This window comes from Gymnoscopelus microlampas (genome assembly GCF_963454915.1).
Source record: "Gymnoscopelus microlampas genome assembly, chromosome: 21".
Taxonomy (NCBI): domain Eukaryota; kingdom Metazoa; phylum Chordata; class Actinopteri; order Myctophiformes; family Myctophidae; genus Gymnoscopelus; species Gymnoscopelus microlampas.
Genome location: NC_139958.1, coordinates 15,219,496 through 15,235,164, shown reverse-complemented (window position 1 = coordinate 15,235,164; position 15,669 = coordinate 15,219,496). Strand labels below are relative to the sequence as shown.

At 41.3% G+C, this 15,669-nt stretch overlaps 1 protein-coding gene across 2 annotated transcripts in view; it reads left to right on the top strand.

Annotated features, from left to right (window-relative positions):
- The window catches only part of arhgap24 (Rho GTPase activating protein 24), a 94,833-nt gene that overhangs the window by 14,098 nt on the left and 65,066 nt on the right, over nucleotides 1-15,669 (top strand). The window contains exon 2 of one of the 2 annotated variants that reach the window (XM_084046724.1): nucleotides 1,663-1,918. In XM_084046724.1, coding sequence (XP_083902850.1) covers nucleotides 1,691-1,918 — 228 coding nt within the window. In that variant the 5' untranslated portion in view covers nucleotides 1,663-1,690. The remainder of the gene's footprint in view (nucleotides 1-1,662; nucleotides 1,919-15,669) is intronic. The other variant, XM_084046723.1, reaches the window with a different exon arrangement.

Genomic DNA, 15,669 nt, shown 5'->3' with positions numbered 1-15,669 from the left:
AACAGGCAGTGGTGTAAAGTAACTAAGTACATGTACTCAAGTACTGTACTTTACTTGAGTATTACCAATTTCCAATACTTTTACTTCTACTCCACTACATCTCAGAGGCAAATATTGTACTTTTACTCCACTACAATTATTTAGTTATTACTAGTAACTTTGTAGATTTTGATTATAATTACAAAACATACATTAACCACTTCAGCCTTATACTGTATACATTTTGGCCATTTGAAAATAGCCGATCTACGCATTGTGAATTTGTCACCATATTTATCGATTAACTTTTTCTAATCTATTAAATCAATTAGTTCAATTAACTGTTATTACACCCCTACATGTTACTCCTGAAAATAACAAACTACAGCATGTGGCTGTAGCTGAGTGGATAGAGAGGCTGTCAAGGAATCTGAAGGTTTCTGGTTCAAGACCCTGGCTCCCCCAGTATACTGTATGTGTCCAAGTGTCCCTGACTACCAACGTCCCCCACCCCCGGGGAACTCATCCAAGCCACCTGAGCAGCCATCAGCGGGGTAAAGCTGTAAACGCTATTTTCCATTATCGCGACCAGAAAAAAATCATTTCCTGACCCAGTGTCTTGTGCACACACGTCATCATCGTTGCTTCCCAAGGGCCTAAACTGGTAATTGTTTGATATTGACAGCACAAACGGAGGTTGTTGTTTTAACTGTATGGCTATAATTTTGGCAGTTTTGGTAGGTCAAAGGTTAGACCAATAAGGTCAAATAAGTCTTCATCATGTTGAGATCATAAACACTGATATGATTTTCATTTTTGTGAGATATTTGAGAAAAGATGCAGATACTAGGCGGACTTTAGAAAAAAGCAGGAGGGCGGAGGGAGTCGACGATGGAAAGACAGGAGTAGAAGAGGAGAAAGAGAGAGAATAGTGGGAAACGGATAAAGGATTAAGAGTTTGTTGTTATCTGGCCTAGAAATGCCTCCTCCCACATCTCCGTTCCTGCGCTCTTCTCATTACACCTCCTCACACTGTATACGAGACATTGGCTTTCCAAGAAGATTACCAAAATAATAACGGAGAATAAACCAGAGAACAGAAATGTGCACAGCATGGGGTAATGCGGCTGCGTTAGATCTGACCCTATAGATAAGCGTTGTGTTTTTACTGAACATTTTATCTGATGTTCTATGGCACTGAGCTACCATTTCAACCCCCCCACAGTGGAACAGTACTCTATTCATCACCACTATATCTGCAGACTTTATCTGATTCATGTTTTCTCATGCATTTTTGCTAAACGTGACGTACATGTAAAACAGAAGAAAAAAAATCTGCGGCCAAATACATATCTAAAAATGTTTGCAGTCTGTTGCTATATCAGTGGTGCTCCAATTGTTCCATGTCAAGGACCCCCAAAATGATATGTATTTGGCCACGGACCCCCATCTCAAAATATGTTGTTCCAGGGACCCCCAGAAGCACAGATCGGAGTTAAAAATGTTCGCTTTAAAACATATATATATATATTCAAAGATTTGCACAAATTTTCCAGGATAAAAAAAAAATCAGATCTACAAGTTCATAGGTGCCACGGTATGAGCTTGTATATCTGCTATTCTTAAATTAGCAGATATTTTTGAATGTTTTTTTAAATGAAAATGAATTCTGCCTCTTACAGGTTACGGAGCTCCTAAACCCGGCCTGACAATGGAAGAGCAGTCCGTCCAGTCGCCCAGCAGTCCCACCCAGCACAGCGGTGGCGGAGGCCAGGCCGTCACCCAAACCCACACTCAGGGCCCGGGGAAGTCCAGTGTCATCAGATGTGGGTGGCTGAAGAAGCAAGGAGGCTTTGTGAAGAGCTGGCACACACGCTGGTTTGTCCTGCGCGGAGAGCAGCTCTTCTATTACAAAGATGAAGAGGAGACCAAAGCCCTGGTAAGATGTTCTACTATATACCACACAAATACACTCAGTGCCCCTTGTTGGAACACATAGTTCCATTATAGCATGCAGTCAAAGCACAGAGGGATGTATACTGTTAGAGGTATTAGGTTTGTTTATCGGCCCATTCAATCCGGGAATGCATCTGTGTCATTTTTAGATGTCTTTGGCTATTCAAAAATAGCAGATATACAAGCTCATTGCGCGGCACCGAGTGCCGCGCAATGAGCTTGTAGATCTGCTATTTTTAAAGTATTGTGAAAATGTCTGCAAATCTTAAAATATTTATATTTTTTAAAGCGAACATTTGTCAAATATTTTGTTCCAGGGATCTCCAGAAGCAAAGATTTGAGTTAAAAATGATGTTTAAAAGAATATATGTATTTGCACAAATGTTCAAGATTTTTCAAAAATAGCAGATATACAAGCTCATAGCGTGGCACTTGGTGCCGTTATATGAGCTTGTAGATCTGCTATTTTTGAACAACCAAAGTATGAAATAATGGTTATAGCTAAACTCTAAAATGACACAGATGCGTTCCCGGATTGATTGGGTTAAAGCAGCGATTCCCAACTTGTGGGCCAGGGACCACACTGGTGGACTGTTGAGGATACTGTGGCCCCCAAATGATTGGCAAACCAAAGTCTGGATATTTTCAAGATTTCCAAGTGGGCCCTGATCCAGAAAAAGTTGGAAACCACTGATCTAAAGCCTGATTTATACTTCGTCAAACGTCTGTGAGCAACACGATCGCATGACCAATAATTAGTGAGGCTTACTCTAAGATGGGTGTTGTATGACTTTTAAAACATGGAAACCTCAGAAAAGAAACAATACAGCGTAGAATTGTAGAAACAACATAGAAAGTATATTTACTCAAATCTACTAATATCCTAAAAATAAGAAAAATATTGTGCAACTGTATTTATGTTATGCATAACATATATTTACATGAGGTTAGTCCACCAGTATACTAACCTCATGATGTATGTTATACATAACATATGTTTAACGTACTCGGTTATTACAAAACAGATCCATCTGGCAAACGTGAGGAGATAACAAGACCCAGACAGATTTAGATTAGTTGGGTTGTTTTGACTGCTGTGGACTTGTTTACCCTGCAGCTTAATGAAGGACACGCAGGTAAAGTTTGTCTCAAGTTGCTGTCTCACTCGGCATGTGTAGACAGATCAACCACATACATTTTTTTACATTACATTACAGTCATTTAGCAGACGCTTTTATCCAAAGCGACTTACAGTAAGTCCATTCAACATAGGTAGGGAACAAAACTACTAATCACCAGAAGTCTTAAGTGCATTCTCTTCTAAAACAAGCAACTAAGAGTATACCTAGCGCTAAGGTAAAAATGCAATATATCAGCTACCTACTTTCTTAAACAGATGAGACAAATAGGAAAATCAAATGAGCAAGAGCTAAAACAAATAAGTGTATCGAATAAACAAGATCCAATAAAACAAGAGCTTGTACAACTAGTTAACAACAAGTAGGCAAGGCAACAACAAGTAGGCAAGACCACCCTGGATCCTCACTGCCAAACAATAGAGAGGAGAGCAGAAAGACCACTCTTCTGGGTCATTGCAAGTAGATTTGCACAGTACATGAATGATACAATTAACACATTACTATTCCATCCTTACTTCCTTTTAAACAGTGAGGGAATTGAGGGAATGGTTTAATTCATCAAGGCTGAAGTGACAGGTAGCGAAGGATGCTGTGTGTATTCATCCAGGGGTTCCCAAACCTTTTCAGCTGAGAAACAAAATATAATTGTGTCGTCTCCCTGGGACCCAAACTTACAAAAATACATTGTGAATGAATAACTTATAAGCCCTATTCAAAAAATAGTGAAAATAGCCATTCTCAAAAAGTTTTCTCTTTTAATTTACAAAAGATTTTTTATTTTGTTTATTTGTGAAAATATCTTTGAAATATATATATTTTTAAATATAGGAAGAAAACAAAATACTTGCGACCCTTAAAAATGGCTGTGTGGCCCAAAATGGGTCACAACCCACTGTTTGGCAAACACTGTATTAATCTATTAAAGAACACAACACAATCCCTGTACAAACTCAGCACAGCTCAAGTTACTCCACTGAGGGTGCTGGGCTTATTTCAACATTACACGGTTGACTGACTTCAGGCTATTTCAGTAAGCTTAATAGCTGAGCAGAGGTCCTTGGAGAGGTACCTCATCTGGAATAAACTTGCAGTTAAAAGTTACAATAATGTGAAAGCGAGGTAAGAAAATGATTAGATGTAATGTATGCGGTCGTGTAGTGATTATGGCAATGAATTCATTTAACAACTTGTTGTTTGGCTTCTATCTGACAGGGAGCTCAGTCTGAGCTTTGATCATTGTCCAAAGAAGTGTGTGTTAAGAACTACATCAAAAGAGTATCAACTTCAAAGGGGAGTGTGTTCATGTAGTAACTGCATATCATACAGTGGTACAGCATATGGAATGATAAAACACTGCAGGGAGAACACCATTGAGAACACACAGATTGCGGACATTTTTGGTGTATTCCGGCAACTTGATTCCCTCATAGGCACACTGTAAAGAAATCGGGCCGCTTCTTTACTTCCTTCACAAGTGTTACCAATGATACCAATGAAGGCTCTGTTCCATTCTGGTCAAACAGAGTCAAGGTGCTGATATTGTGCATGTTGGCTCACTGGAAACACTCTGCTACACCAGTGGGTCTCAAAGTGTGGTCCAGGGACCCTCATGGTTCCTTGAAGATGTTCCAAATTGCCCCTTACTGGTGTGTAACTCTTGAGAGTATACGGGTCCATTTGGTTCCATTTGTACACTCAGAGTTATGGGGGTCCTTGAAAGTAAAAAGTTTGAGAACCACTGTGCTACACTAAATGGGACAGAGCCTTCATTAGTATCATTGGTAACACCTGTTAAGGAAGTAAGGAAGGGGCCCAATTTCTTTATCTCAAGAGATATGACTCGCCCAGGCATTCTGTTTTTTTGGGAAGGTTTTTTATAATGACAGGATTGTGTGCCGTACAAATAGATATATTTCTCTAATTCTACAATCAGTCTCTCCTCTACCACAGGTAGCTCACAGGCTACCCGAAATAAATCTCCGTGGCGGCGACGCCTGGAAATAGAACAGTGGTGGGAAGGTTGGCCGGGCGGGCAGCACGTCAATGATTATTGTCTACATGTAGCCCCCACCCACACAGATGTAGGCAGGGTCACTGGTCCACGCCTGATGGTGGGCCATGGGCCGGATGTACAGTATTATTTTTCCTGTTGTTCTTTTGCATGCTCTCTGAAATGTACAGTGTCAGATTCTGCACTGAAAGCAATAACTTGTGTTTCGCTCCCAGTCTCTATAGTGTCAACATACAGTAGCAAACAAATAGTTTTGTTATAGAGTTCTAGTTCTATAGTTCTGCTATAATTTACTGAAAGTGACAGTAACCAATTTGTTAGCCTTTGTCATGGCATTTGTTCTGTTTATTCTCTATAAAAAGTTATTCATTATCATTAGGCCCGTACGCCTTCAACTACCTGAGGAGCACTCCACTCCATTATGCGTTGACGTTTTCCATCCTTTTGGCCTAGTTCTGAAAGGATGCCAACATAAATTCCCCATGCTTTTCAGTAAAACTATAACTTTTTGCCTGCAATGGAAAACTGTAATAAAACTAGGTCAGGTACAGAACAGTTTGTTCAAAGTCCTTAAATCTCTGTAACCTGCAAAGTAGAGCATTGTGGAACAGCACATACAAAGAACACAAAAGAAAACGAGCTAACCAGACAGAATACACACTAACTAGTCTAGTGATGATTATAGCTAGAGAGAGAGATAGAGAGAGAGAACACAAGTAGGACAAACAGGAAAGAGCAGAGTTTGAAATAGTTCCAGGACACTGGTTCCAAATCAGCCTGTACAGTAAAACACCGATACTCAAGATCAGGATGTGGGGTGAAATAGTTTATCTACAGCACAAGTGCTTTAGGAAGATATCTGAGTCAATACATGTTTCTATAGAGGGACATCATCAGTCCCACACTATCAGACAGACAGACAGACAGACAGACAGACAGACAGACAGACAGACAGACAGACAGACAGACAGACAGTATTACAGGATCAGCAAAAGGTGTTGGAGAACTATTTTTAGACTTAATTAATTACTGCTCTCATATGATGTGACGTCTCCATTCGTTATGTACCTCATTAGCCTAATTGCTGACTGCCATGGGAGCAGGGACATCTGCCCTTCTAATTTGCCAATAAGAATATCACACATAAGCCATGGCAGCTCAGACATGGACAGTCACAAATAAACTGATCCCACTGAACTCAAACAACAAGGAAATATATGCACATGGCCACACACACACACACACACACACACACACACACACACACACACACAAACACACACACACACACACACACACACACACACACACACACACACACACACACACACACACACACACACACACACACACACACTAGTTCATGACATTTTGACAGCACAGTGTCTTCTTCAGGGTCAAGACACTGTGCTGTTGAAACTTCAATAACTCGTTTTTAAGATGACACGTGGGCTCCAGCTCTCTCCTTGTTGATGCTCCTTTGGGCCCTCTCTGAAAGCACTGGCCGTCAGTGACAGATAGAGATCTCCATATATGGGCATAAAAGGGGCACAGACAGACAGGTACAACGGGTACTCTGACAAAGCCCCCAACACTATGACTCAGACATATTGGTCGGATCGGTGGTGCGACGCAGGTGTGAGGGCCCCGTAGCGGCCCGAACTCTAGATGTGCTCTAGTTAATAATAAATATATAAAATATTTAAAAGGTACTAAGTTGGCGTGCTGGCAGTGTGCACACACGGGAATTTGGCACTGATCTGTCCAGCAGTTTGTGAGACTACGGACAAACACGCACACCACACATACACACCCATGCACGCATGCGTGCGCACACAGAGACCCTCTTATAGACAGCTCTTAACAGAGCCATGTTGTAAAGATGTTGAGAGATGTTTTACTGCCATTGTCAGTATATTGGATTGACGGGCAGTTTTGGGACCCTCGGAGCTGCCGAGCCCCTCAGAGCCACCAAGACCCTCGAGAGTCACGGCTGGTATGTCAGGAATGGGAGCGGTAGGGAGGTGAAGGGTCACTGAAGCGTGCGTAGAGCGCCACACGTGTGGGTTTGGCATGAACATGCCGTCTGCATGCCCCAACACGCTTACACACACACACACACACACACACACACACACACACACACACACACACACACACACACACACACACACACACACACACACACACACACACACACACACACACACACACACAAACACTCTCTCAAAGTCAACTGGTTGAGTCATAAAACAAAGGCTACACTCATCCAGTGGTGGAAATGATACGATTATTGTAATTCAGACCACTTACCATTTTATGCTCATGCTAATAAGGGTGAATAATACACTGGGAGAGTATCCTAAATGAATACACGGAGCTCATTTGTTTCATTCCCGTCTATTATGAAAAGTAAGACAAATTAAAATGTGATTAGGATGTCAGTATTCCAGACAGAGAAAGGCTTCTCCTGTTGCTTCTATTTTGAATTAAACGAACTGCAGTAGTTGACTTTAATGAACAGTTACAGTGCAAATCCATGAACAATATCCATTCCGAAAAAAACAATATTTTCCAGATGTATCTCAGAGGGCGACCACGCCTAAAAGTGGAGGAGTCGTGGAGAAAATCAATTGAACTTGGCCGGCTTTACAGTAGATAATGGAACCTGTAGATTAACGACATTCCTGAACCACTGCGCTCCGTACAGGTCATAAACTATTACACTTGTTTTCCACATGCCAAAATGACTCTAACAGGCTCAATGGTAGGACAGATGACAGCAGGATTCTTGGATTAACAAGCTTTTTATTTTCCATTTTAATGCGTTACAGAATCATGCAGTTATGCAGCTTGCCATGGTGCCTTTCAATTCTTAAAACCCATAAGCTTGGTCAGGATAAAGTAGGATATAGTCATACAGGTACCATACTGGTTGTTAGGACAAGTACTGTGTACACATGCACATGCACATGCACATGCACAGAGCCTTGGGCATGATAATAATGCAGGTAGCAAAGTCCCCCATTGAGAGTTTGGTTTCCTGTGACTGGGCCCCGTAACAACAAGGCAGCGAGGTGCAGAGCTTATATAAGATACCGTTTAGATACATACAGTATATATATATAAAAAAAAACTTTTCTAAAATAGCAAAAATAGCTGTGAGTGCAGGCTGGCTGCAAAAGAACCTGACCGCTCATAAGACACAGAGATCAGACAGAGATCAAACGAAGTTCACCAATGCGTCTCTATTTACATCGGCTATGTACATCGGCTATGTACATCGGCTATTTTAGCTTTTTTTCAAATAGAGCTTAAGTGGTTAATTTATAATGTATTTTTTATAAGTTTGGGTTCCAGAAAGACACCAAATGTCTCTTTTGGGCCTCGGGCTGAAAAGGTTTGGGAATGGGAACCCCTGGTGTAGAAAAGCTCTCAGCAGCCAGTGACATAATGATGCCTTTCTATTCTTAAAACCCATGTATCTTTCATGTGGGCCAGACACCCACCCACCCACGCCATGACACAGCAGTAACCTCAGCCACTATAGGACACTGCAGCATGCACAAACATACAATACATGGCAACATTGGAGCCAGGTATGTGATATCATGTATCACATCTGCTGGTGGAAAGTGGTCTGATTTTGGACTTATAAAAGTTACAAAGATCTTAAGTCAGTAAGTCTTAAGCATCAAAATATACTTAAAGTAGCAAAAGTAAAAGTATCCATTATGTAGACTGTCTATTTCAGAATCATATTATCATGTGATTGGACTGTGGTCATTATCCACTTTTTATACTTTGTGAGTTGTGAGTGAGCTTTCTGCTGCGTTGTGAACTGTAGATTTGCTGATACATTATGATTGCTTGTCAGACCGTTGGTAAACACAAAGAGGATCACTGATCCTCGTCCAGAGAAATAAATATATAACCGGAGCTGTCCCTTCATTTGTTAGACCATGGATGTCTCGTGGAATACAGTGGAAAAAAAGTAAACTCAAGATCAATAGCCATTTCCAGTAAAGCAATAACAGGAGGTGGACGGAGGCGGAAATCTTCGGATGACGTTATTTCCGGATCCGGGTGAGTGGAAAGTGAACATGATCACTCGGGTGACAGAGAACAGCACGATCTTTTATAAGACAGTTAAAAAACGAAATCTCGTCTTTCTCGTCGACGGCAGGCTGCTCCTTAGCATAATCCGGCAGGAAATCTCGTTGGTGGCAGGCAGAGAGTTAATTATTAATAATCTATATCAGCAAAGTATAAAGTATCAAGAAATGGAAGATCCGGATCCGGATCCACTGATCCAGTATGGGTGTTCTTCCTAATAAAAATCAACAGGAAGTTAACATTTTTATAAAAAAAAAAAACAGTACTGGGTTTGGCGATGTTCTATATTGTCTGAATCAACTTTGTTTGCGTTGGTTTTGAGCTAAAAGAGTGACTTTGAGACAATGTAAGTCAATGAGGAGCATATTTTGAATGATCAATTTCTAATCACTGGAGCAATTATTTTTGATTTCTTGTCCACCTTTTGTTGTTACATCATGGCAATGTAACTACTGTACATAAACCAAACCTCAACCAAAGTGGTCTTGCCCTTTAAAATTGTAAATGCTATACTTTACGCCACTGATCACAACCGCAAGCAATTCTCTGAGAGTTTTCCCATCACTATCTGGTGAGAGTGCCTGGAGAGAGACTTCCCAGAACAGACCCGGCCTTAAATAACTGGTGACTGGGATGCTACAGACAGTAGCTTTCTGTCTACTCTGTGCTGATGGCTAATGAGTCCCAGTAAACCATCCAAAACAGTGGGGGGTGTCCCCATGTCTGACCCTCCTGACAGCCCTGAGCAACGTCCCCAGAAGCGTCTCCTTGACGACGAGGGCTACCGAGCAGCATAGATGTGACTTTGACTTCTTCTGTGGCCGCTTTTACTCTTGTGGTTTTCTATCTTTTGCCTATCTTTCTTTAGAAACATGTGCAGAGTGTAATTATACAGTGAAAATGTTATTGCCAGATTTAACAACAACAGAAATACAGAAAATCATCAAATTACAGTGGTGGAAAGTAACTTAAGTACATTTACTCAAGTACTGTACTTACTGTAGGTACAATTCTGAGGTATTTTTTACTTTACTTGAGTATTTCCATTTTGACATTTTGACAGCTTTAGTTACCAGTTAATTTGCAGATTTAGATTATTATCAAGGCAGAACATACATTAACCATTTAACAGCTGTGTTAATTAACATTAGCACCTACTGTATTCGCAAATAGCTGATGATCAAGCTTGTGAGCGTGTAGATCTGCCAAATCGTTTGACAAAGTTTTGACAAATTGCTTTACTAAGTGCTTTTACTTGGTACCCTAAGTAATGCCAATACCTTTGTACTTTTACTCAAGTAAATACAGGCCTTTTTCTTGTAACAGAGTATTTTTATGTAGTGGTATTTCTACAAAGTACTTCCACCAATGTCAGATTATAACAATTCTTTCTTTTCTTTACCCAGTTGTGTTGGGTAAGGCCACACTACTCTAGCTAACTGTAAATATTTCTCTGCTTGAGGTTGGGTTTGAGAAAACAACAGGCAGCCAGGGTTAAGATGACATTATGCAGTGGCAGACATGGAGCATGAGTGGTGTTGTGGTTTTACAACTACTGTGGCTACACTGGCTTTGAGAAAAGGTCCACCTAGCACTCAATTACATACATGCAGTGAAACATAAACACACCCTAACCCCCACACACACACACACACACGCACACAATATCAAGCAACTACATATGGTATATGCATGCACGTGCACATACATCTTGGCTCAGCAGTTGCCAGGGGTGTTAACGAACAACACAACGTTTTATATGTTTTATAGGGTGATGTCATGGCAATCTAGTGAGTGACTGGGCTTTCAGCTGCTGAGCAGAATAAGTACTCTTGCAGTGTCACTGGCAATCCCATTACAAATGCGCGCGCACACACACACACACACACACACACACACACACACACACACACACACACACACACACACACACACACACACAATTGGATACATACAGCTTTTGTTTACAGTATATACACAGGAAGTAAACGATAGAGTATTCTTACAGAGTATACTGTAAGAATGACTTGCCTTGTATCTTTTTGGTCCATGTCCCGCTCCATCCCCAGAGGCGATAGGGGGCGTGTTACACGATAGACCTTTATCATTGGGAAAATAGTTCTTAATGTTGTTTCTGTTTGTCTGGAGAGCTTGATGCAAAGCAGACTGTGTTGCTGAGGGCCACATCACATCAAACAAGCTGTTTCCCTTCCACACTCATCCATGCTGGGGTCAGTCTGGACCTTCTTTATGAGGCCTTTTAATGCACTTCACCTGGGGCCTTTAGTAGGGGCCGACGGATGCATGGGGTTGGCCAATATATCGGCCATTATATGACTTTTTTAGATGATATCGGTAGGCCTATTGGCAATTATGCAGCAGATTTTAGCCGCTTTAAAACTGTCATTATAGGAGGACATTTTAATAAACACATTTTGTGAAAAGTTTAATCAAATCTAAGTTTTTCAAATTGATTGGACTTGATTTTGCCATTTTTGCACTTTTCACGTTTAGATTTTGCTTTCGATTTATTGAATTACTATTTTAAAAAAACTTTCAGTTTTTCAAATTGACTGGCCTCGATTTTCTCTGTTTCGACAAAATATCGTTCAAAAAGGTCAGTAATCGGTACCCCAGGACTCTCCAACATCGGCATCAGACCCCAGAATCTGGCATCGGCCGGGCTCTAGATTTCCACACTAGTGCGTGTTGGGGTCAGTCTGAAGCATCTTTATGGGTCTTTTTTAATGCACTTCATCTGCTGGGGCCTCAGGTAGGGTTTCCACTTCCTGGTTGTCACAGTCATGGCTCATTAAAGAAGCCTCTCTCAGCAGGAAGGAAAGCTTACATCCTGTTAACGTTTATGGGTCCTTTACGCGGAGATATATGTCACATATTGTATACATTTGAACTAACCTGCAGATAGAGGTCATTTTAATACAGAACAGATGGTGCACAGTAGCATTGAAGGTGCTGTATAGTGATATTTATTTTGGTTAACATAAAAAGTTTTTTTCTCAAAATGTTAAAGCTCTATATTCTGATAGTAATCATTGCTATAGAGAGTGTTTGTTTGGTAACAGTGGTCTCCCCGTCTCTACAGCGCTATAGTAAACAGAAAATTATTTTCCGGGTGGGTCACCAAGGGAATTTCATCCAATCAGGAGAGACAACCCATTTATCAGCTTCAATTTTACAGGGATCTGGTTCAAATTTTGTATGCTTATTTCTTTGTGTCATCACTTCCACTTTCACTTTTTTATCCTGCATCCTGTATGAGTTCTCCCTCAAAATTGGATAAAATTGGTTTCCTGAACTGAAAATATATTTTCTGTTTACTAAAAAGCTGGAGGGATGGTGTTACTGAAAAAAGACTCTATAGCAATGATTGCTATCAATATAGAGATATTTAACACTTATTTTAACAAAACACACATCTTCTAAGAAAAACAAAATGTGAAAAAAAATGTGTAGTACTTAAATATTTCAGCCAGGTTGATACCCAGTTTATGCACACGTACACAGGACTGGGCAGCTCTGTTTAAACTTAACTGTACTTGAACCAAATAGAATTGCTAATTGAGTGTGGTGTGCACGCACAGGCACACGACGACACACACACACGCACACGCACACGCACACACACACGCGCATGCACGCACGCTCACACTGCGATACATTTTCATATGTTAACAGAGATAATGTCCCATATATGTGACCTAGCTGTAGGAGTGGGTAATTTCACGTTGTGCATTATAACTGGTAACATAATCTCTGGTAATATAATATAATCTCCAGGCCAGTCTTTTAATGGACCATCGTGTGTGTGTGTGTGTGTGTGTGTGTGTGTGTGTGTGTGTGTGTGTGTGTGTGTGTGCGTGTGCGTGTGCGTGCGCTGGACCATACTGCTGCCCAGTGGGGTCAGTGGTTATAGATCTGTTCAGGTAGTGAGGCTGAGCCTGTCGCCACCTGTAACACAAAACGTCTCCAAAGAAGAAGGTCTCTGAAAATAAAACCCTGTTGCAGCAGCTTGGATGATAAGGTTGGGCTTTTGTGCTTCTGTTGTCAGTGACTCCTGAAGTGAACCTTCATCAATTTCAAGGACCCTCAGTTTGCGGGTTCATTTGGTTCCATTTGTACATTACGATCCATTTCATTCCAAACTATCAACCATATTGCTGGGGCCCGTGGAACTCCCTCAAGGACCCCTGGGGGTCCACAGACTCCACGTTGAGAACCAATGATTCAAGAAGGAATTGAATTATGAACCAATTTTAACTGTGATTCAAGACGATGTACATATTAACCAAACTCTTACCTCAGACAACATTATGAAATAGAGAAAATGTTTACATTAGGGAATGGAGAAGGAAGATACAATACACAATCTTACATGCACGCACGCTCAAACACATGCGCACGCACGCACACACATACAGTACACTCACGCGCACACAGCACACACAGACAAATGCATACACACGTGCATGCCACGTCAAACTGTGACAGCCCACCATAGCAGACGTACGCTCCAAAGGGACGGCTAGACTGCAGCAGACATCTATCCTGTAGAACTATTAATAGGCGGCAAGGTTGTCGTGGCGATAGGGGAGCATGCTGATGCTGATACTATTTAAAGCAGCAGGGAGCTGCTGGCCTTTAGTGTCACATCGCTGATCTATTGCCTCTGGCCCAGGCTGAGATTCGCGTACCCCCATAACACTGCTTCTTTGCCACGTGACGACTCGGCTCTGTCATCCACAAACACCCCAAGACAGTGGTTCTCAAACAGTGGTCCCCACAATTCATATGTATTTGGCCAGGGACCCCCATAAGAGAGGATTTGTCAAGACTTTTCAAAAATGCTTTGAAAATAAATATTGAATGCTTAAACTGTTCCTCATTTCGCTGGAGACCCCCTGGAACCGCCTCAAGGACCTCTGGGGTACTTGAGGGGGCAGAACCCAATTGGGGCAGAACCACTGCCCCAATTGGGGACACGGACACGAGTCGCTCCCCAAAAATCTTGTTTTTGGGGAGGTCACACCTCAGACGAGCTGTGACATCACATGCTGAATGGCAATCAGAGCCTCACTAAATGCATGCATTTACGTGCACTGGTCGATGAGAAACTAGAAAAAGTGCTCCTCGGAGCACAGGTCTCTGCCAGGTCAGGTAGGTTATTGTGAGCCAGCAATGTTCGGAATTCGCCAATCAGGATGCAATATGAAAAATCAGACTCAGATCCGTCTTGATCACTTGGCTAAAGAGATAATATGTACCGATTTGCGTTTTGTTCCTCAACATAGTGCGAACGGTATCAGTCTATCCCTGTTTCATATGTTGTTGTTTTTTCATGATAAGGTTTGTAGTCTTGCTGATTTCAGAATTGTTATTTGCACAAGGTGGCAGTGGCTCAGAGGGTAGAGCGGCAGGTTGGGAAATGGAAGGTTCCCGGTTCGTTCACCGGTGTCGAAGTGTCCTTGAGCAAGACACTGAACCTCTGACTGCTCCTGATGAGCAGGTTGATGCCGTGCAATGCTCGCATGGTTTCCTCTGTGTATGAGTGTGTGTGAATGGGTGAATGTAAAGCACTTTGGATAATGGCGCTATATAAATGCACCATTTCAAGGCCCAATATTAACCCATTCAATCCGGGAACGCATCTGTGTCATTTTAGATTCTCAAACTTTTATATGTCAAGGACCCCCAAAGTGATATGTAGTTGGCTGTGGACCCCAATCTCAAAATATTTTGTTCAGGGACCCCCCAGAAGCAAAGATTTGAGTAAAAAATGTTCACGATTTGTCAAAAATAGCAGACCTTCAAGTATGCCGCTATTTTTGAATAGCCAAAGTATAAAATATGGATAAAGATGCGTTCCCGGTTTGAATGGGTTAATAACTTTGAAGTGTGTGTACCGGTATTTGAATTATCTTTCTGCCATGTTGCAAATTTCTGTAAGATTGTATGTCATGGAAACATTTTAGCACAATGATATAAATTAAGGTGCATATGCTTCCCAAGAAACATAACCTCGATTGGCCAGATTGATGCAAAAAAACTGTGAAAATAAGCGTATAGAATTTTGATGCAATTGCAACAATGTTTTATAACTCAACTTACTTTCAAACCATTGAGAGCTCCGTAAATTAGAATTACTATTTTGGAGTACCCTTCAAAGTTTATTCAAACTCACCAAAAGCACTACTTGAAATATGCGCAGTCACCTGAATTGAAAGATTACTGGGACTTTGAAGTTTGCTTTGAAGTGGGCATAATTGGAAGCTTCTTTTAACGTGTTGGCAGCCATGCTTTACAGATCTGCTTTAAAGCTACAGTCCATGTGTTTGATGTCTCTCTACCGATGGAGGGAGGTAATTGCAACGATGTGCAAACTGCAATAAGAATGTAACTTTATTGATATTGTCGACTGTCCCTCTGTCTACCCATTCAGCTATGCCGCAC